Source organism: Rhododendron vialii, chromosome 11a (genome assembly GCF_030253575.1).
Source record: "Rhododendron vialii isolate Sample 1 chromosome 11a, ASM3025357v1".
NCBI classification, from domain to species: domain Eukaryota; kingdom Viridiplantae; phylum Streptophyta; class Magnoliopsida; order Ericales; family Ericaceae; genus Rhododendron; species Rhododendron vialii.
Window position 1 is genome coordinate 32,765,227 of NC_080567.1, and position 17,097 is coordinate 32,782,323.

Genomic DNA, 17,097 nt, shown 5'->3' on the forward strand with positions numbered 1-17,097 from the left:
ATTTAGTTTCGGAGAAATCCTAACTTGTATTGCAATCATGAATTATTTTAGCACCGATGATACCCTGCGATGATTAATAGTAAACTTAGACTTTAGTTTTGAAAATAAAAGGAATAACTTAATTTGTTTTAATCGCATGATTAGTGTTATCGCACGGTTAAATAGTTACAGCATGTTGGTATGTTTAGTTGGATTATTGAATTGCATGATAAATTTTATCATATGATAAATTATTTGCGTGTTTAGTTTTATCGCATGATTTGTTATTATCGTGAATTTAATTGCTGTTAGCCCGTTAGCATGTTTCGAAAAGTGTTGAACTGTGTGAAATATTGTTGTGCTAGTAGATTGGACAAATAGGTTCCTGGGATGGTTACGATGTGCGGATTTATCATCTTAGACGTTGAAATAGGGTTAACAGAAAATTGAATAAAGTGAGAGACTGTGATTAAGATTCCGGACAAGGAATCCGGGGATTTGATTTGTTGGAGGTTGATTGATGGTGATCTGTTTGAAAGTATGGATTTACAAACCCTAGGTACGGCATGGTGGTGGTCGGCTCTCGGATGTTGGGACGGGACATAAGGGTGGCATTGTGCTTGCGTCACAACCCGGGCTAGACGGCGCTTAAGCGTTGCCGGTGAAGTTCAACCCGGGCTAGACGGCGCTTGAGCGTTGCCGGTGAAGTTTTATCCGAACTTATGGTTGCGGATGGGATACCCAGGTATATAACTTAGGTATCTTTCATCCGGATCTGGAAAAAGGGGAGTCGGACCACACCAGTGTTTGTGCCAGAGGTTATGGGTAGGAGCGGATATGTGGATAAGATCCGAGATTTCACATAGGTTAAAGGATAACAATGAAAGAAAAGTTGATTGTTTTCTTTCTATGTTATTTTAATGCATTTCAATAGTATATCCTATTGCTTGTAAGTTATGGGTTCAGGTGGGTTTTGGCTACTGAGCGTCATCGCTCACGGTACTATGTTGCCCTGGTAACTCGAACGCCAGGTACTGAAGACGGAACAGAGGTGTCGAACGATTCAATCAAGTTCAACCCTAATGAGGAAGAAGTTGAAAACCTTGGTTTCCGTGCGCATAGTCGCTCTGATTAATTTAAGTCGATTTTATTTTGGAAGCTTCTAAGTTTATTTGGAAATTGTAATATTTTGATTTATTCGAAACGGCTGACATATGCTTTTGAAATGGTGACGCAGTAAATCTATGAATTTCTTTTGAGGAAACAATCTTTTTATATTTATTTTATGTCTCCGAATTTTTGGGACGTTACAAATAGTATCAGAGCTCTAGGTTCAAATCCTCGGCCTTAGGTAGATTGGGTAGATCAGTTTCCAAGAGTGTTATCCAGGGTAGTTATGCGCTTAATCTATCTATTGTCTTAGCTATTGTACAATATTTTATTTTATTATAAGAGTAGCATATAAATATATCTTGTCGCTCGACGCAACTCTGTCAGTGTATTGAAGTCAACGACTCCAAGAAGGAGATAGAAGAACTTGCTCCTATTGTGTATGTAAGTCGATCAACGCGGTCAAAAAGTTCTCGTTCGAAGATAATGTGATAGACCTTGACAATCGTGGGAGAAAAGATTGAGGCCGTCGAAGAGGCTACCTTGGAAATTAAGTACCTGTTGAAAGATGATTTTCTTTCCTCGTCTAGGCTACGATCAGAGATAAGTTGGAAAGGGTAGGGTCATTGTGTGAACGTACCGGTGACAAAACTTAACTCTTGCATGTATGACTAGTAGCTAGGGCTAACTATAGTAAGCGCGCGTGTCTGGCCCATGTGGCACTTTTTTTTGCATAGTTATGTGACCCATCCTACATACTTACTTTCAATTGTCAAAAAAAAAAAAAAATCAAAAGCTGTTTTATTCTTGTAACATCAAAACTTATTACCATGATTATGTATTTAGAAACCCTTAATCCTAACTTCGTACGAACACTTTCACCAATGTCAAAGCCACCCACGTCAACAACAATGCTAACGCCAATGTCAAGATCGACATGAAAAGAAGCCTCATGTGATACCAAGTAACCTCGAGATTTTGCAACTTGTTCGAGCGATCACCATCATAATTGTATTGACTTCTCGACCTCAAGAGTTGTACACCCCTCAAGCTAGTGGACCGAGGAATAAAATCACGATGTCATCACAACTCTTCAAATGTGAGCTGCCTACATCATACGTTGAGCTAGCCCACCCCAAAAAGTGGGGAATCGTAGTTAAGCAAATTGAGAAGCTGCTGGAAATCTCAAACACCAGAGAAGATGGGGGTATGCATTACTTGGCGTCTTACCAAATCTAGGGAAAGGTCAACCATCAGTGAGACGTGATCAAGCAGCCAAAATGTGGGCTCTATTTGAGGCACTACTCTTAAGAAGATAATCTTGGACATGGATAGACTATCTGCCCATTGCATTGCTATCAACTGCTATTATAGAAGTGAAGATTCATTTTTTGAAATGGAGGTCCTACTCTTTAAGGGCAATAGAAGAGCTATCGGCGATTATTCATCTAAATCTTTTTTCTCATTGTATTCTAACCGTCCGTTAATTTTCAATCTCTTTGGACTCTTCCCTGTTAGAACTATGAATTCAACCCCCAAATCGTTGAACTCCTTGTAAATTCCAAACACCGAATCCTTGTGACATTTTACATTTGTTTCTGTGAGTTTGTTATTTCTGAAGATCATCTTGTTCCAACCTTTCTTAAATTGAATATTTGATTGTGAAGTCAACGGTTTACTCAATTACGAGTCTAAACTTCCTAATCCCTTGCCTACTGCATGCTTGGAGCAATCCTCGTTTATTTTATTTTTTTGGACCAGCGCACTATCAACTATTTACAACCTTCAATTCTTTTGATATCCCAGCAAGACATGTCTTCGACATTTCAAAACTCTAATTCTGTGAACGTAGTTCAATTTTTAATGTTGGAATTGTCCAGTTCTTGAATAAACATATTGTTATATGCTTCACCTTCTTTGGGCTATGTACCCTATCTTGAGATGATTATAAGATTCAATCATCATTTCATCAATTACTTGTTCTATTCTAAGAATGGACCCAAAAGTCGTCGTTTATTTTTCGCTTGTACTCATTATTATTTTTCCTTCTTTTAAACCACCATAGTTAGATACTTGTTTTGAAATACGTTTGGCCGAGGTGACGCAAAACAAATATCTGGTTCGGTCTCATCATTGGATCTTGTAATCTTTTCAGAACCTATCGCAGTAAATTTATATTTTTGGTATGAGAATCCTTGTTTATTCCATAGCAATAATTGGAAGCCCAAGTATTTGTGTATTCCATTCACATGTTAGACTTTTTATCAGCACTATTTCAATGATGAAATTCTTCAAATCCAAATCATTGAGTTCGACTTCGGTTAACTTGATTCTCATTGTTCTCGTGTTCCAACTCAACTCAAAACTACTAGTACTTCGACTCGTGGAGGAGGATATGTTCGTACTCTCTATTAGGTTCTATGACCTTCGAGCATTTGAGTCATGTTTGAAATCTCTTGGAAATTCTCGCCTATTCATTTCTTTTGGAGAAAAGTATCATCCACCATCTAAGAGGTAGGAAATCTTACGGTAGACTCTACATCAACGAAATTATTTGATTGCATGGAGTGCTGGCATCTGGAGTTTTAATTTGATCGAAACCCCGCTTCACCTGTAACTTTTGGGGAAGCCTGTAGAAAGCATTGGGAACAGATATTTGCATGAGCACAGCTTTTCACCCTCAAACTGATGAACAATCTGAGAGGATGATTCAAACCCTGGAGGACATGCTTTGAGTTTTTGAGTTGGATTTTATAGGAAGTAGGGAGAGACACCTACCGCTGGCGGAGTTTGCCAATAACAACAGTTACCGAGCTAGCATCGCGATGACCCCTTATGAAGCAGTGTACGGACGACCATGTTGATCGCCCATCTATTGGACCGAGGTTAGAAAAGATGCTCTGCTTGGATCTAAGCTAGCCGGAGAAACTACTAAGAATGTAAAGGTGATCAGAGAGCGACTTTTGATCGCGCAAAACAGATAAAAAAGTTATGCTAACAAGAGAGTAAGGCCTTTGACGTTTACAATGGGAGACCAGGTGTTCTTGAAAATCAAGCCGCGCCGTGGGATCATCCGATTTGGCAAGGAAGGGAAATTATCATCTCGCTACATTGGTTCGTTCGAAATCTTTGAGCAAATTAGAGAAGTAGCCTATCGCCTCGCTTTACAGCCGCAGATCGCCAAAGTTTCACAACATTTTTCACGCCTCCATGCTACGGAAATATATGGCCCATCCCTACCCACGTGTTCAATTGGGAGGAAGTCAAACCAGGACGAGGATACAACTTTTGAAGAACAACCGGTGGAAATTCAGGATCATGGAGAAAAGTTACCCAAGGACGAACAATCAAATTAGTAAAAGTCCTATGGAGACACCGAGGACTGAAGAAATCAACTAGGAATCGCGAGGATGAAATGAGAGCCAACTATCCGCAGCTGTTTCAAATCAAACGTAGATTTTAATTTCGAAAACGAAATTGGTTTAAGGGGGATAGATTGTAAAGACTGGATATTTTTTGATAAATAATAATAATCATCAAAAAAAAAAAATTTATTTTTGCTCGTTAGTTTATTTAATGCGAAAAATAATTTATGTCATCACGCTAATTTTATTTCTATAATCGATCGTGTGCGCGCGTATCAGACAAGAAATTTTTCTAGTGTGTGCGTGTGTTGTCCCGGACCAAACCCAGCCTTTTTCCCATTTCATTTTCGGCAGAGAAGGGAGACAAATTCCCTCATTTTACTCCCTAATTCCCTCATATTTGGACAACACATAAGTACCCATGGGTCATTACCCCATGCAACCCACTCTTATGCCTCCCTTTCCCATTTTCTTTTCTGTCTTCCAGCACCCTTCGGCTGAGAGAGAGAGAGAGAGAGGAGAAGAAGAAGAAGAAGAACCAGCCGGCACCACCCGAAGCTCACCTCACTGCCGTAGCTCCATTCCCCAAACCTCCTGCAGTTCCACTGGACACCATCACCTCCTGCCGTGCTCAGCATCGCCATCCGACCAACCTCCGCCACCGAATCACTCCGAAACCCATTTCGCCGGACGAGAGGTAGTCCGGAACTCACCTCCCTAAGTATATATCGTGTTTATATGATGATTTTAGAGCTTGGTACGACAATAATCGAACCCGCCGTTGCCGGCCGAAACTCCCCTGTTTTTGTTCTTTTCTCTGCCGATTGTTCCAGCCACTGGAAATATTGAAATGGTTTTGGTATAAATACAGTTTTGTCCCTGATTTATGGTTAGTTTGTAAATCTACCCTAGCATACTAAGAAATGATAGTTCAAGTTCCGGTCGAGTCCGGCTCGGAACTCCCTCGTCAGCCGAATTGCCATAGCTACTGGAATGAAGTTTTTATTTTGAATAGCGCAGTTTAGTCCCTCAAGATATATTAGCTTATGAATCGAACCTTAAGTATTAGAAGTTAATTCGATAGACCCCAAGTTAATTTAGTTTCGGAGAAATCCTAACTTGTATTGCAATCATGAATTATTTTAGCACCGATGATACCCTGCGATGATTAATAGTAAACTTAGACTTTAGTTTTGAAAATAAAAGGAATAACTTAATTTGTTTTAATCGCATGATTAGTGTTATCGCACGGTTAAATAGTTACAGCATGTTGGTATGTTTAGTTGGATTATTGAATTGCATGATAAATTTTATCATATGATAAATTATTTGCGTGTTTAGTTTTATCGCATGATTTGTTATTATCGTGAATTTAATTGCTGTTAGCCCGTTAGCATGTTTCGAAAAGTGTTGAACTGTGTGAAATATTGTTGTGCTAGTAGATTGGACAAATAGGTTCTTGGGATGGTTACGATGTGCGGATTTATCATCTTAGACGTTGAAATAGGGTTAACGGAAAATTGAATAAAGTGAGAGACTGTGATTGGGATTCCGGACAAGGAATCCGGGGATTTGATTTGTTGGAGGTTGATTGATGGTGATCTGTTGAAAGTATGGATTTACGAACCCTAAGTATGGCATGGTGGTGGTCGGCTCTCGGATGTTGGGACAGGACATAAGGGTGGCATTGTGCTTGCGTCACAACCCGGGCTAGACGGCGCTTGAGCATTGCCGATGAAGTTCAACCCGGGCTAGACGGCGCTTGAGCATTGCCGGTGAAGTTTTATCCGAACTTATGGTTGCGGATGGGATACCCAGGTATATAACTTAGGTATCTTTCATCCGGATCTGGAAAAGGGGAGTCGGACCACACCAGTGTTTGTGCCAGAGGTTATGGGTAGGAGCGGATATGTGGATGAGATCCGAGATTTCACATAGGTTAAAGGATAGCAATGAAAGAAAAGTTGATTGTTTTCTTTCTATGTTATTTTATTGCATTTCAATAGTATATCCTATTGCTTGTAAGTTATGGGTTCAGGTGGGTTTTGGCTACTGAGCGTCATCGCTCGCGGTACTATGTTGCCCTGGTAACTCGAACGCCAGGCACTGAAGACGGAACATAAGTGTCGAACGATTCAATCAAGTTCAACCCTAATGAGGAAGAAGCTGGAAACCTTGGTTTCCGTGCGCATAGTCGCTCTGATTAATTTAAGTCGATTTTATTTTGGAAGCTTCTAAGTTTATTTGGAAATTGTAATATTTTGATTTATTCGAAACGGCTGACATATGCTTTTGAAATGGTGACGCAGTAAATCTATGAATTTCTTTTGAGGAAACAATCTTTTTATATTTATTTTTTGTCTCCGAATTTTCGGGATGTTACACCTAAAGTGAAATCTTTTTGAACTGGTCGTGATTAATGTGAGATAAATCTTTATTCTTCCCAAAGGAGAATTTGGATTTCAACCCGGCTACTTTTAAAAATTCTATCATCCATTCATTTTTTGTGTCTGGATTCTGTCTCTCTAGACTAAAGGTCTCGCCTTCTTTCTAGCTCCAGATGGGTCGGATTTGACGCAGTTACCAACAGTACTCGATAGCCCTTGTTACTAGAATTTGATACGTTCCAAAATAAGAATTTGGACCCACTCAATATCAGCCCTACTCAATACTCATGTGGGTATCAATGATCAATTCTCTTAAATCAATCGTTACTGCTGTTTGGCACTGTAATATATATTACTCATGGGGATGGAGAACGAGGTTTGGAATAGGTGTGATTCAAGTTCGAAAAATTTAAGCGTAGTTTTCACTGGTACTAGATGTACCACCACCATTCATTTCATTATTAATAATCTGAGGGGTCACTTACCTGAATGGGTAACAATTGGGCAGCTTCAACAGGAACCTACTTTGTGAAACATCCATGGAAACCAAGATCGAATAAAATTTCCATCGGAGTTTTGGTGGGATTGGTTATCGGTTCAGGTCAAGGCCGGGTCATGGGGTAAGTGGGGAAGCAGCTGCTTCCGGCCTCCGAATTTTTGTCCAAAATTGACGCCTCACTGTAATGTAATTTACATATTAATATTAGAATGTTTCTAAATAAAAACACAATTGTATCTTATTTTCTTCAAAAACTCTTGCAATAATATCTTTTTACATTTATATTGTCATAATTATTTCCTTTTAGTTTAATTTTTTTTTGTTGTTATTTTTGTCCTTTTATCAATTTTTTTTAAAAATTCATGTATATGTAAGTGGCCCAATATAAGAAATTTGCTTCGAGCTTCCAATATATATGAGCTCGCCCTGGTTAAAATATATGAGCCGGTCCTGGTTCAGGTGTTTTGGTTGGATTCGGCTTGTGGAGGAGAAGCAGACCAAAAAAAGGGGATGACTTTGAGGTTGAGAATCTGTCCATAGAAAAAGTACTCCAAAAAAGGGGATGACTACCCTGGATGTCCAATCTATCCTTCACTCTTTGAGTGTTATCCAATCTATCCTGGATAACTAACCTGGATGTCCAATCTATCCTTCACTTGGTAAGTATTACTTTTGGATAATTAGGAGCGAATTGACAGTTTCGTCCCTACTTATCCAAAAGTAATACTTACTGATATCCACTGGAGCTGATTTTTTACAAGGCCCCATAAAATAATATTCAAAAATTTATGGATATTTTTTTAGATTATTTCAGAATCCAAATGGGCCAAACGCGTTTGTCTCTGAGAGATTGTCCCTGCGAATTGTCTCTGCTCTTAATTTTTTTGTTTTTTTTAGCTTCTTTTAGCTTTGGGAAAAGTATGGATTAGCTCTTCGTAGTTTGACGCTTTGGCAGATGATATCCTGGAGTTTTCATAATGACTAATTTGTCTTCATGTGGTTTTAAAGTAAAATACAATTCTTAACTCCGTTAACGGAAAATGCTAAATGACTTCTTTACCCCTATACTTTAAAGTGGTTTTCAAAAACCAGTAGAGAGAGAACACAATCGGGTCCTTGCTTCTTGTTCTCCTCCAATCCACACACCACCATATCTCTTTCAAGGCTGTGACGTTGTGCGATGATAATTTCAGTGGTGGAGGGTGATTACAGAGGCTGTGTGGCGTCGGAATGGGTGTGAAGATTTAGATCTCTGATTCGCGTTTCCATGTGAGTTTACTGTAGTAATGCCCCAAAATCACAAAGACCCATTTATAAACTGATTTCCACTATTGCTACACTATCAAGCAAAGTAAAAGATTGTTGCTTTTTTGTTTTCGATTCTAATTTCTCAATATTCTTCCTTCAAGATCAACAATAGGGGTTTATTATGCCTATCAAAAAAAAAAACAGGGGTTTATTACCAATTCTATATATAAGAAAGAGGATTTGGTTGCTGTGCTAGGTTTATGATTTGTTGGCTCTGTCTTTAATTTTTTTTCCTCTCAGATTCTAAGAAAGAGTCGGATCAAATGGGTGCAACAGAATTCTACCCAAATTTCTGGTCTGGTCTATTCTTGAAATGGAACACAGGGACTTCAAAGACAGGGTAGGATATCACATTCATAATAAAATTTGGGTTGTTCGAGGTTAATTTTCTCTTGATTATAAATCAATTAAATGGGTCAACTTGGCCAATGATAAATGGAGGCCTAAATTGCTGGGTATGCACACACGTATTTAGATTGGGCCTGTGGAATATGGTGGTTGGGTGGTTAATTTAGAGTTTTCATATTGATTTGGGGAAGAAGATGAACGAAGGGTGTAATTGTCATTTTATCATACTTCTTTTGGAGGTAAGTACAGTTTTTCATGCCATAGGTGCACTAAGAGCACGTGAGACACACACAACGTAACTTTAGGTGGAATATGTAACGGGTGCACTTTACTCCAAAACCACAGGGAGGCGAATTGGTCATTATTAAAACTCAGGGAGGTCATCTGTCAAAGCGCCAAACAATAGGGAGCTATTCCGTACTTTGCCCTTGAGCTTTTTGAGTGTGAGGAGTGTTTGTCTTGTCTTCTTTGCTTGTCTTTTGTGTCTTGGCTTTGTTCGCTTTGTCTGTCTATTGAGTCTTGGTCTGCTGTTTTCGAGTCTTTGGTGTCTGATGTGTCTTGGCTTTCTGCTGTGAAGCCTTTGCGTTGTCATTATGTGTGCTTGTCTTGCCTTGTCTGATGTGAGTGATTTTTGGTCATTTACTCTTTCAACTCCAGTTTGGAGGGCCAAGAGTTTGAACACAACTCTTTTCAACTCCTAGTGCTGGAGGGCTAAGAGTTTCAATTGTCAGGCGTTCTATTCTTGGTATTAGCTTGCTGATAATTGTTACTTCTAAGACATGTTGGGACAGGGTTTGTGCTGTGTTTGATTATTGTGAGGGACTTGGGGTGATGCTTATTTCTCTAATTCAACTCCAAGCTGTTGTCTAACTCCAGACTTGGAGGGCTAAGAGAGCCTGTCAAGACTGGACACCTCTTATCAACTATGATTATTGGAGGGCTAAGTTTCTATCTTGTTATTTAAACACCCAAAACGATGTCGTATAGGAGTCAGACAGGCCAGTCGGACAGAGGACAGAAATGTAGGAACAATTTTTTGTTTAAGTTAAAAGTCAAAATTTAAAAAAAAAAAAAAAAAAAAAAAACTCAGGAATTTTACAATAGTGGGGGCTCGTGCCCCCACTCGTCCCTTCATAAATCTACCGCTGAGTTGGGGGGCCCACTTGGTTGGGATGCCTGCATTCTCATTGTGATGCCATCATACCTGTGGTCCTTTCTTTCAATCGTTGTGATTCTTGTGGCAGGTGAGAAATTCAAGATATTTTAATGGGGATGAGATGTCGTTTCCAAAAATTAAGAGTCTTTTTCTTTCCCTGTTCAATTTCTTGACATGTTAAATATATATTTCTGGTGCTTAGAATTGTACGTGTATGGGCTCTCTAGACGGAGTATATTTTTTTGGCCTTTTTTCCTCTACCTCCTCTTGTCCATGGGTGGCATCCCTCTGATATCTTTTCAAAAAAAATTTAATTATCAGAAAAAAGAGATAAAAATTGTATATTTCTCTTCCCAAGTGTTGAAAGAAATTGAACTGAATGATTATGCTATTTTCAGTTCAATTAATTAAAAAAGAGGGGACCATAACTATCTCAAAAATCGGTGGTTACATTATATATTGAACAATAGTGATAGCAGGGGTGGCATTTACTCACGATTTAATGGGTGGGGAAATGATTCACAATGCTTGTACATCGTAGGCCATGATCTTGCATGAGAATGTTCAAACCTGCAAAGAATTCTCCAAGTGATAATAATATCAAAAAAATCAGCAATGAGTGATTATTCCAAGTCTAGATGCATGCATCTTTCGACTTGAATTCCAGCCACCTGCATGATTCTGATTGATATGGCAGTTGCATTGTTCGCGACATTTAGGTTTGGCGTGCTGTACTTTGAATTCCACGACTTTACGACTACACTCCACTTTATTTCCAAAGAAAAGAAAGGGAAAACAGATAGTAAGAAAGTTTTGGTTTCAATACGATTTTACGTCATGTTGTTCCAAACAGTACTGTTATTAGGCAATAACAAGTACCTATGTAACCAGCTGACAATTGCTTTCCAAGAAAGTCCTCACACAACATATACTTCCATGTGGAAATGGCAAAATCTGCTGATATAAAGCACAAGGAAAACAAGGCACTAGCTATACCCTGTGCATGGAATCCTGTTATTACGGTGACCTCTAACACTAACAAAAACAAACTACTCTAGTGGATTTCGAGTTCCTTGGCGATTTTCAGCACAGAGCTTTATTACACTGTGAAAAGAATGCCAACAGTAGTTTAAGAGAGGGCTGGTGGATTTCAGTAGATGCTGCAAGCTAAGCAGCCTTTCACCGTGCTCCATTCTTGGCATAATGAACAATATCGAAGAATAATGCCGGAAGGGATAAGTTGGTCATGATTTAGAATGTACTCGCACTTCCATATAATCATTTGCACGGAATACAGTTATGGGATTTCTTTTCCCTGCTCAAGAGTAACGAGAAACCGAGGCAAGGGAGGAGTATGGAGTTGTGATTGAAGAAAAACACGGTGAAAAAAATTGTACTGTGCTTGGATATATGAAAGATTTGTGGAGTACTGACTTGTTGATGGTAAAGAAGATGTTATGGATTTGCCTTCCCAAATTCAAGGTGCGCTCCACGCACAGCCTAAAGGAGCTGTTATTTTCGCATGGAAATCTATGGCCAAACTCCAAGTCAAGTCTTTGCATCAGACATTTGTGCAAATTAATTACCTATACCATGGTGCACTGACGACGACAAAGAGCGGAATCCAGGGACGGAGCTCCATGCAAGGGTTGGGTGCCAACGGCCATGGCACCTGGTACCTTTCAGATTACAAGACCCATGCATGTATATTTCTTACAGAGACTAGTCTACCTTGTGATGGGATCCACAAATGGCATTTTTGTACTTCCATAATATAAGCAATACTGTGAAAATAAACAGCTAGTCTTTTTTTTTTTCCGGTCAAATAAACAGTCTTTTTTGGGTGTGCATTAGAAGCTGATAGTGCAGGGGCTTCATGGACATGTTTCATGTTTTAGTTCATGTCCTGTTTTCTTCCCTTTATTCTTGTAATTCTTTGTTTGTTGTTTTTGTTTTGGGTTTCTATTGGTTGGTTTCTTCCCAACTTTTTAGAGTCTAGGGTGGCATATGATTATTGGAGTTGGGGGGTCCACTTGATTGGAATGCTAGCTTTCTCGTTGTGATGCCGTCATGCCCATGGTCCTTTCTTTTTAATCATTGTGATCCTATGTCAATTACTAATGAATTCCTTTTGCCTGAACTCCTTACTACTGTATTTTAGCTTAAGCTAGCCAATAAGAAATTCAGTCAGTCAAGTTAGATTTATTAGCTTTACTTGTAGAGTCAAGCCTATAACATATCATAACCTTGAAGAAATGGTAACATTTGCCGGAGAGATCCAATATATTTTAATTTGGACGAGATGTCGCTGCCAAAAATTAATAGTCTTCTTCTTTCTAATTTGTTTAGTTGGGAGTCGAGGGAGAGCAATCCTTCGCTTGATCAATTTCTTGCCACGTTAAATATATGTTTTTGACTTTTTTGTGCTTGGAATTGGGTACTGGCTCTCTTGACGGTGTAGTTTTTATTTTTTTTAGCCATTTGTCCTTTGCTTTCTATTGTACATAGGAGGCGCCTTTTGATACCTTTTCGAAAAAATTATTACTTATCAAAAAAAATAAAATAAAATTTCCACAAATACATGGCCGGCTAAATGCAACCATAGAAAACTCAGAATTGACTTTGAACTTGGATTCCCTAAGTTTACTTGGAATAATTTAGTCCACACAGCGGTTTTTAATTGAACCATGTCACCAGCTCTAGCTTTCTAAAATCTGGCAAAACATACCTCTAGTTACCTTGGCTTGTTGATGAAGAAAATTACAACCAGAGTCAAGTTTCTGTGAGAGTCTAATTTATGGGCCGGGAGGCAATGAGTGGCGAAATGATTCAAAAGTTGAGAGGCATATATGCATCAAATCTGTTGGAAACTTTTTGAGTTTCAAAATTCAAAAGATACTATAATTACTTGCACGACTGATTTGCAACAATCTTAACTTTACGTACAGGAAGTTCGGATAATGAGACCTAGAGAGTATTTAAAAAGTATCCGGAACTATATACAAAAATTAAGCAAATCGACTTTTACACTGTCGACAAATATGGGATATGCAAACAAAACTTGTACATCATAGAAGATGAATCCTGTATGAGAATATTCAAACCTGCAAAGAATTCTCGAAGTGATAGCTCAACCATATACTGCCTCTATAAATACTTTTTTTTTTTTTCGTTCTGTTAGAATAAATGCATATACAAAATAATATCGCGATCAAATCATGATATTGAGATTGTGATTTGATTGTAATTAGGATGATTTTATTCAATAGTTAATCAGTATAATTTTATTTCCATAGTTAGGCTCTCTCCTCTTGTATAAATAGAGGTCTCATTGTATGGTTTCAATAATTGAATTCAATATTTCTTCTCTAATATTTCTACAAGTTCAACGGTAAAGAGTGTCCGGGCCAACTTACGTGCATCTCACTTCGAGAAAAAAAATAAAATTGCTCCCCTCCTTGGTCCGGTTAAAGACAGGTCATACCAGCCCTTACTCTTTTGATCATAACTTTCTGTGTACTTTGAATCGTGATGTGATTTTGGTGTCATTAGAAAGCTGACTTCAAGACCTCGAAATCGATATATAATTTGCATGTTTTCAATTTCGGACGAAGAAGTTATGACCGTTTGAAGTTATGACCGTTTGATTTTCAGTTAGTTAGAGGGGGTTGAGTGCCAAAAAAAAAAGTTAAAGGGGGCAAAGTGCACGCGAGGCTTAGTTAGAGGGGGTTAACTATAGTTTACCCTTAAAAAAAACAATTTTAATAAACTTGAAAGTTGTACCCCTTTGTATTATTATTCAAACTCAATTTTGAAAATTGGAGCAACTAGGGGTTTTTAGACCATTTGTATATATCAAAAATATGATTTTGCACGGGTGCGAAAATCTTAGTTTTTATCATAATTTTTTAAAGGGTCATAATTAATTTTTATCTCTAAGGCTATCATAATTAAGTTATTGCTCTTTATTTGGGATCTTAAAGAACATATATTTAATTATGAGAGCCCTAAAAATAATTAATAATGACACTTTAAAATAATATGATCAAAATAATAAGATCTTTGCACTGGTTCAATCAAATTAAAAATTATAGTACTTAATTTTTTAATATATAAACGGTCTGGGGGGTTTTGTCTATTCCAACGCTTTTTAGGGGGGCGCGGGTAAATAGGGGGTATATTCCAGTGCTTTTGCTTGGGCACTAGGAGCGGTCGGCCTATTCTAGCGCTTTTACTTAGGCGCTGGTAAGCGGTCTGCCTATCCCAGCACTTTTGCTTTGAGCGTTGGGAAATTTCCATTCTAGCAACGGCTAGAAAAAGTGCTAGCGTAGACCTCTTATTGTAGCACTTTTTGAAAGCATTGGTAGAAAAAGCGCTGGTATTGATCAAATTTTCTTGTAGTGATTTATGGGTGTGGATTCCGATACTTCTCTGCTACATTTCCGTGATAGTTTAGTTCCATTGTTTTCTTTTTTCATTATTTATTTAATTCTTAATTTATAAATCAATCACAAATTTTGTCAACTAAATTAGCGTTCAGTCAATTTGAACAAAATTTTGTCATTAATTATTTATTGCATGCATGTTCTTCCAACAGAGATTCCCGTGCATGACAACATAATTGGCTCCCAATTCCATGGCTAAACTCAAGGACAAACCACCTACACACAGAGTGCTCATAAATATGTCTCATTCTTTATATAGAGAGAGAACAGATTTATTATACACATGCGGGAACATCCCAACAATCTTGGAGGAAACATGTTCATTATTTCAACCAGTGCTCAAAGATTGCATTTAGCTGCCTCGAAAAGCAGTGGGAATCACCAGTATTCGTAAACTTCAACTCTCAATAATGAATTGGGTTGAAATACTTGGATAAGGTAAATACAATGATTTTTATCAGCATTCTTATTATTATATCACCTATTTTTGCTCCACTTTTCAACGTTACCGTTCTTGTGGTGCCCCAGTAATGAATTGGGCAAACATTTATCATTGCTGCTTCATCCCCAATAAAACATCTTGGAATTTTACTCTATCGTGTCCATTTTCTGACACAAAATTCGACCTTAATTTCCAATCAAGACAAATATGGTGTATGGTAAAGTATGCGAAGACTTGGAAGATTTGTTGCATAACCACAAATCCATCTCCTTTGAGAGAGAAAGAGAGAGCGAAAGAAATAGAGAGGGCTATACCGAGACTTTTTATGTAACAGTGGGGCAGCGGTCATGAATACATCTATTACAAAACGATTTGTCATTGGTTGCTTCATCGGTCCCATAATAAGACATCTTGGAATTTCAAGACAACTGTCTATGGTGCACGGAAAAACACGGGAAGACTTGGAACGTCGGGAAATCCTTTTGAGTGAAAAGTACGCAATGACGGACTGATCATTCCGAGATTAATTGTAATGCTAATGCGAGCCGGAGTCGGGGGCTGCTGTCCCTTCAATGGACAGTAGTGTGTTGTCCCGGTCGAGGGAGCCTCGCTCCTGTCTTGCTCCGACCATCCGAAACGTTCACTTCGTAGAACTCGTTGAGTTGAACAAGTATGCAAAAAATCAGCTCAATCGGATATCATCAAGTGTCTAATCGAAAACTTTTTGTCTTGAAAAGAATGGATCCGAAACACTGGATCAAATCTATTATAACCCATTATTTGCAAGTTATATGTGTTTTGATTAGGTATTTAATGATATCCGATTGAGCTGATTTTTTGCAGATTTGTTTAACTCCACAAGCTCTACGAAGTGAATGTTTCCGATCGTCGGAGCAAGACCGGAGCGAGGCCTCCTTGGCCGAGACAACACGCTACCGTCCTTTGAAGGGACAGCAGCCTCCCCAAGTCCAATGCGAGCAACTCGAGGCTCGGCATAGTTCAACTTGTTTAGTGATCGAGCTGAGCTTGAGCTCGAACTTAAGGCTCTTGTAGTAAACGAGCCGAGCTCAACACTCAAATGTTCAGCTCGGCTTGAATCGTTTGTAGAGAATTTGTTTAATAATTGAAGTGGCTCAGCTCGTTCATGCACCAGCTTGAGCTCAAGTTTTAGGATGGTTTGGTAAACGAACTTAGTTCAAAACTCGGCTCATTTGCACTCTTACGTAGCCGTATGTGTAGCAGCACTCTGTTTTTTTGGGGAAAAACTACTTGATTGGGGAATAGAAGAGAGAGGATGATGATCCCGTTCGATTTGGGGTTTTGGATTTAGATTTGTAGGTAATGAGGGTAAAGAAAAATAGAATAATGATTGGAAATATGGATGAAGATTGAAGAGAGATAGAGAGAAAAATGAGAATAATGATTGAGTGAAATAGGATAATGATTAGAATTCAGAATCCAAAACTCTTAAACGAACGGAGTCACATGACTCTACTCCCGTCAGCACAATATTCCAAAAAAAATTGTTAGAAGGCCACCCGCGCTTGTCTAGGCTTGATAGGGACGGTGAATGCATGCGGGTCAGGCAGTTGTGAAAAAAGTAATTTACATGAGAAAAACTTCTTTACGGAGGCTCTGTAAAGAAGGTTTTCACGGAATAATCTTACCCGTTTAAAAATGTTTTGGGCAGTTTAGATTGTAAATAAATTATTTGTACGTATAGTTTATTTAATATACGGAAAGTTGATTATTGAAATGAACGACGAGATGGGGCGGCGCAGAAACCTCTTTTACGGACCGTCTGTCAATAAGGCAACCTCAATTTACATTCCTATCTTCTTTTTGGCCCAACTCTTGCTATGTCTTTCCCAGCAATTACCACCTAATTAAAGAAGTCACGGCAGGCTCCCATCCCGTTTTGGCCTTTGTGGGCCCATCCGGAGCCCTAAAAAATTATTGCAATCGTTCATTTTGTAGAATTCGTTGAATTTTTCAATCACGTGAAAAATTAGCTTCATCGAACATTGATAGATACATGATTGACACACATTTGTACAA

The 17,097-nt window shown here is 38.5% G+C and overlaps 1 protein-coding gene across 1 annotated transcript; it reads left to right on the forward strand.

Annotated features, from left to right (window-relative positions):
• The first annotated feature begins 4,115 nt into the window (after positions 1-4,115).
• LOC131307126 (uncharacterized) lies at positions 4,116-4,445 on the forward strand. Its single transcript, XM_058333537.1, has one exon. It carries the CDS (start codon positions 4,116-4,118, stop codon positions 4,443-4,445), a length of 330 nt encoding a protein of 109 aa, XP_058189520.1.
• The last annotated feature ends 12,652 nt before the right edge of the window (positions 4,446-17,097 follow it).

Coding starts and splice junctions, on each gene's coding strand:
- LOC131307126 (XM_058333537.1), top strand. CDS start 4,116: ATGGGAGACCAGGTGTTCTTGAAAATCAAGCCGCGCCGTGGGATCATC.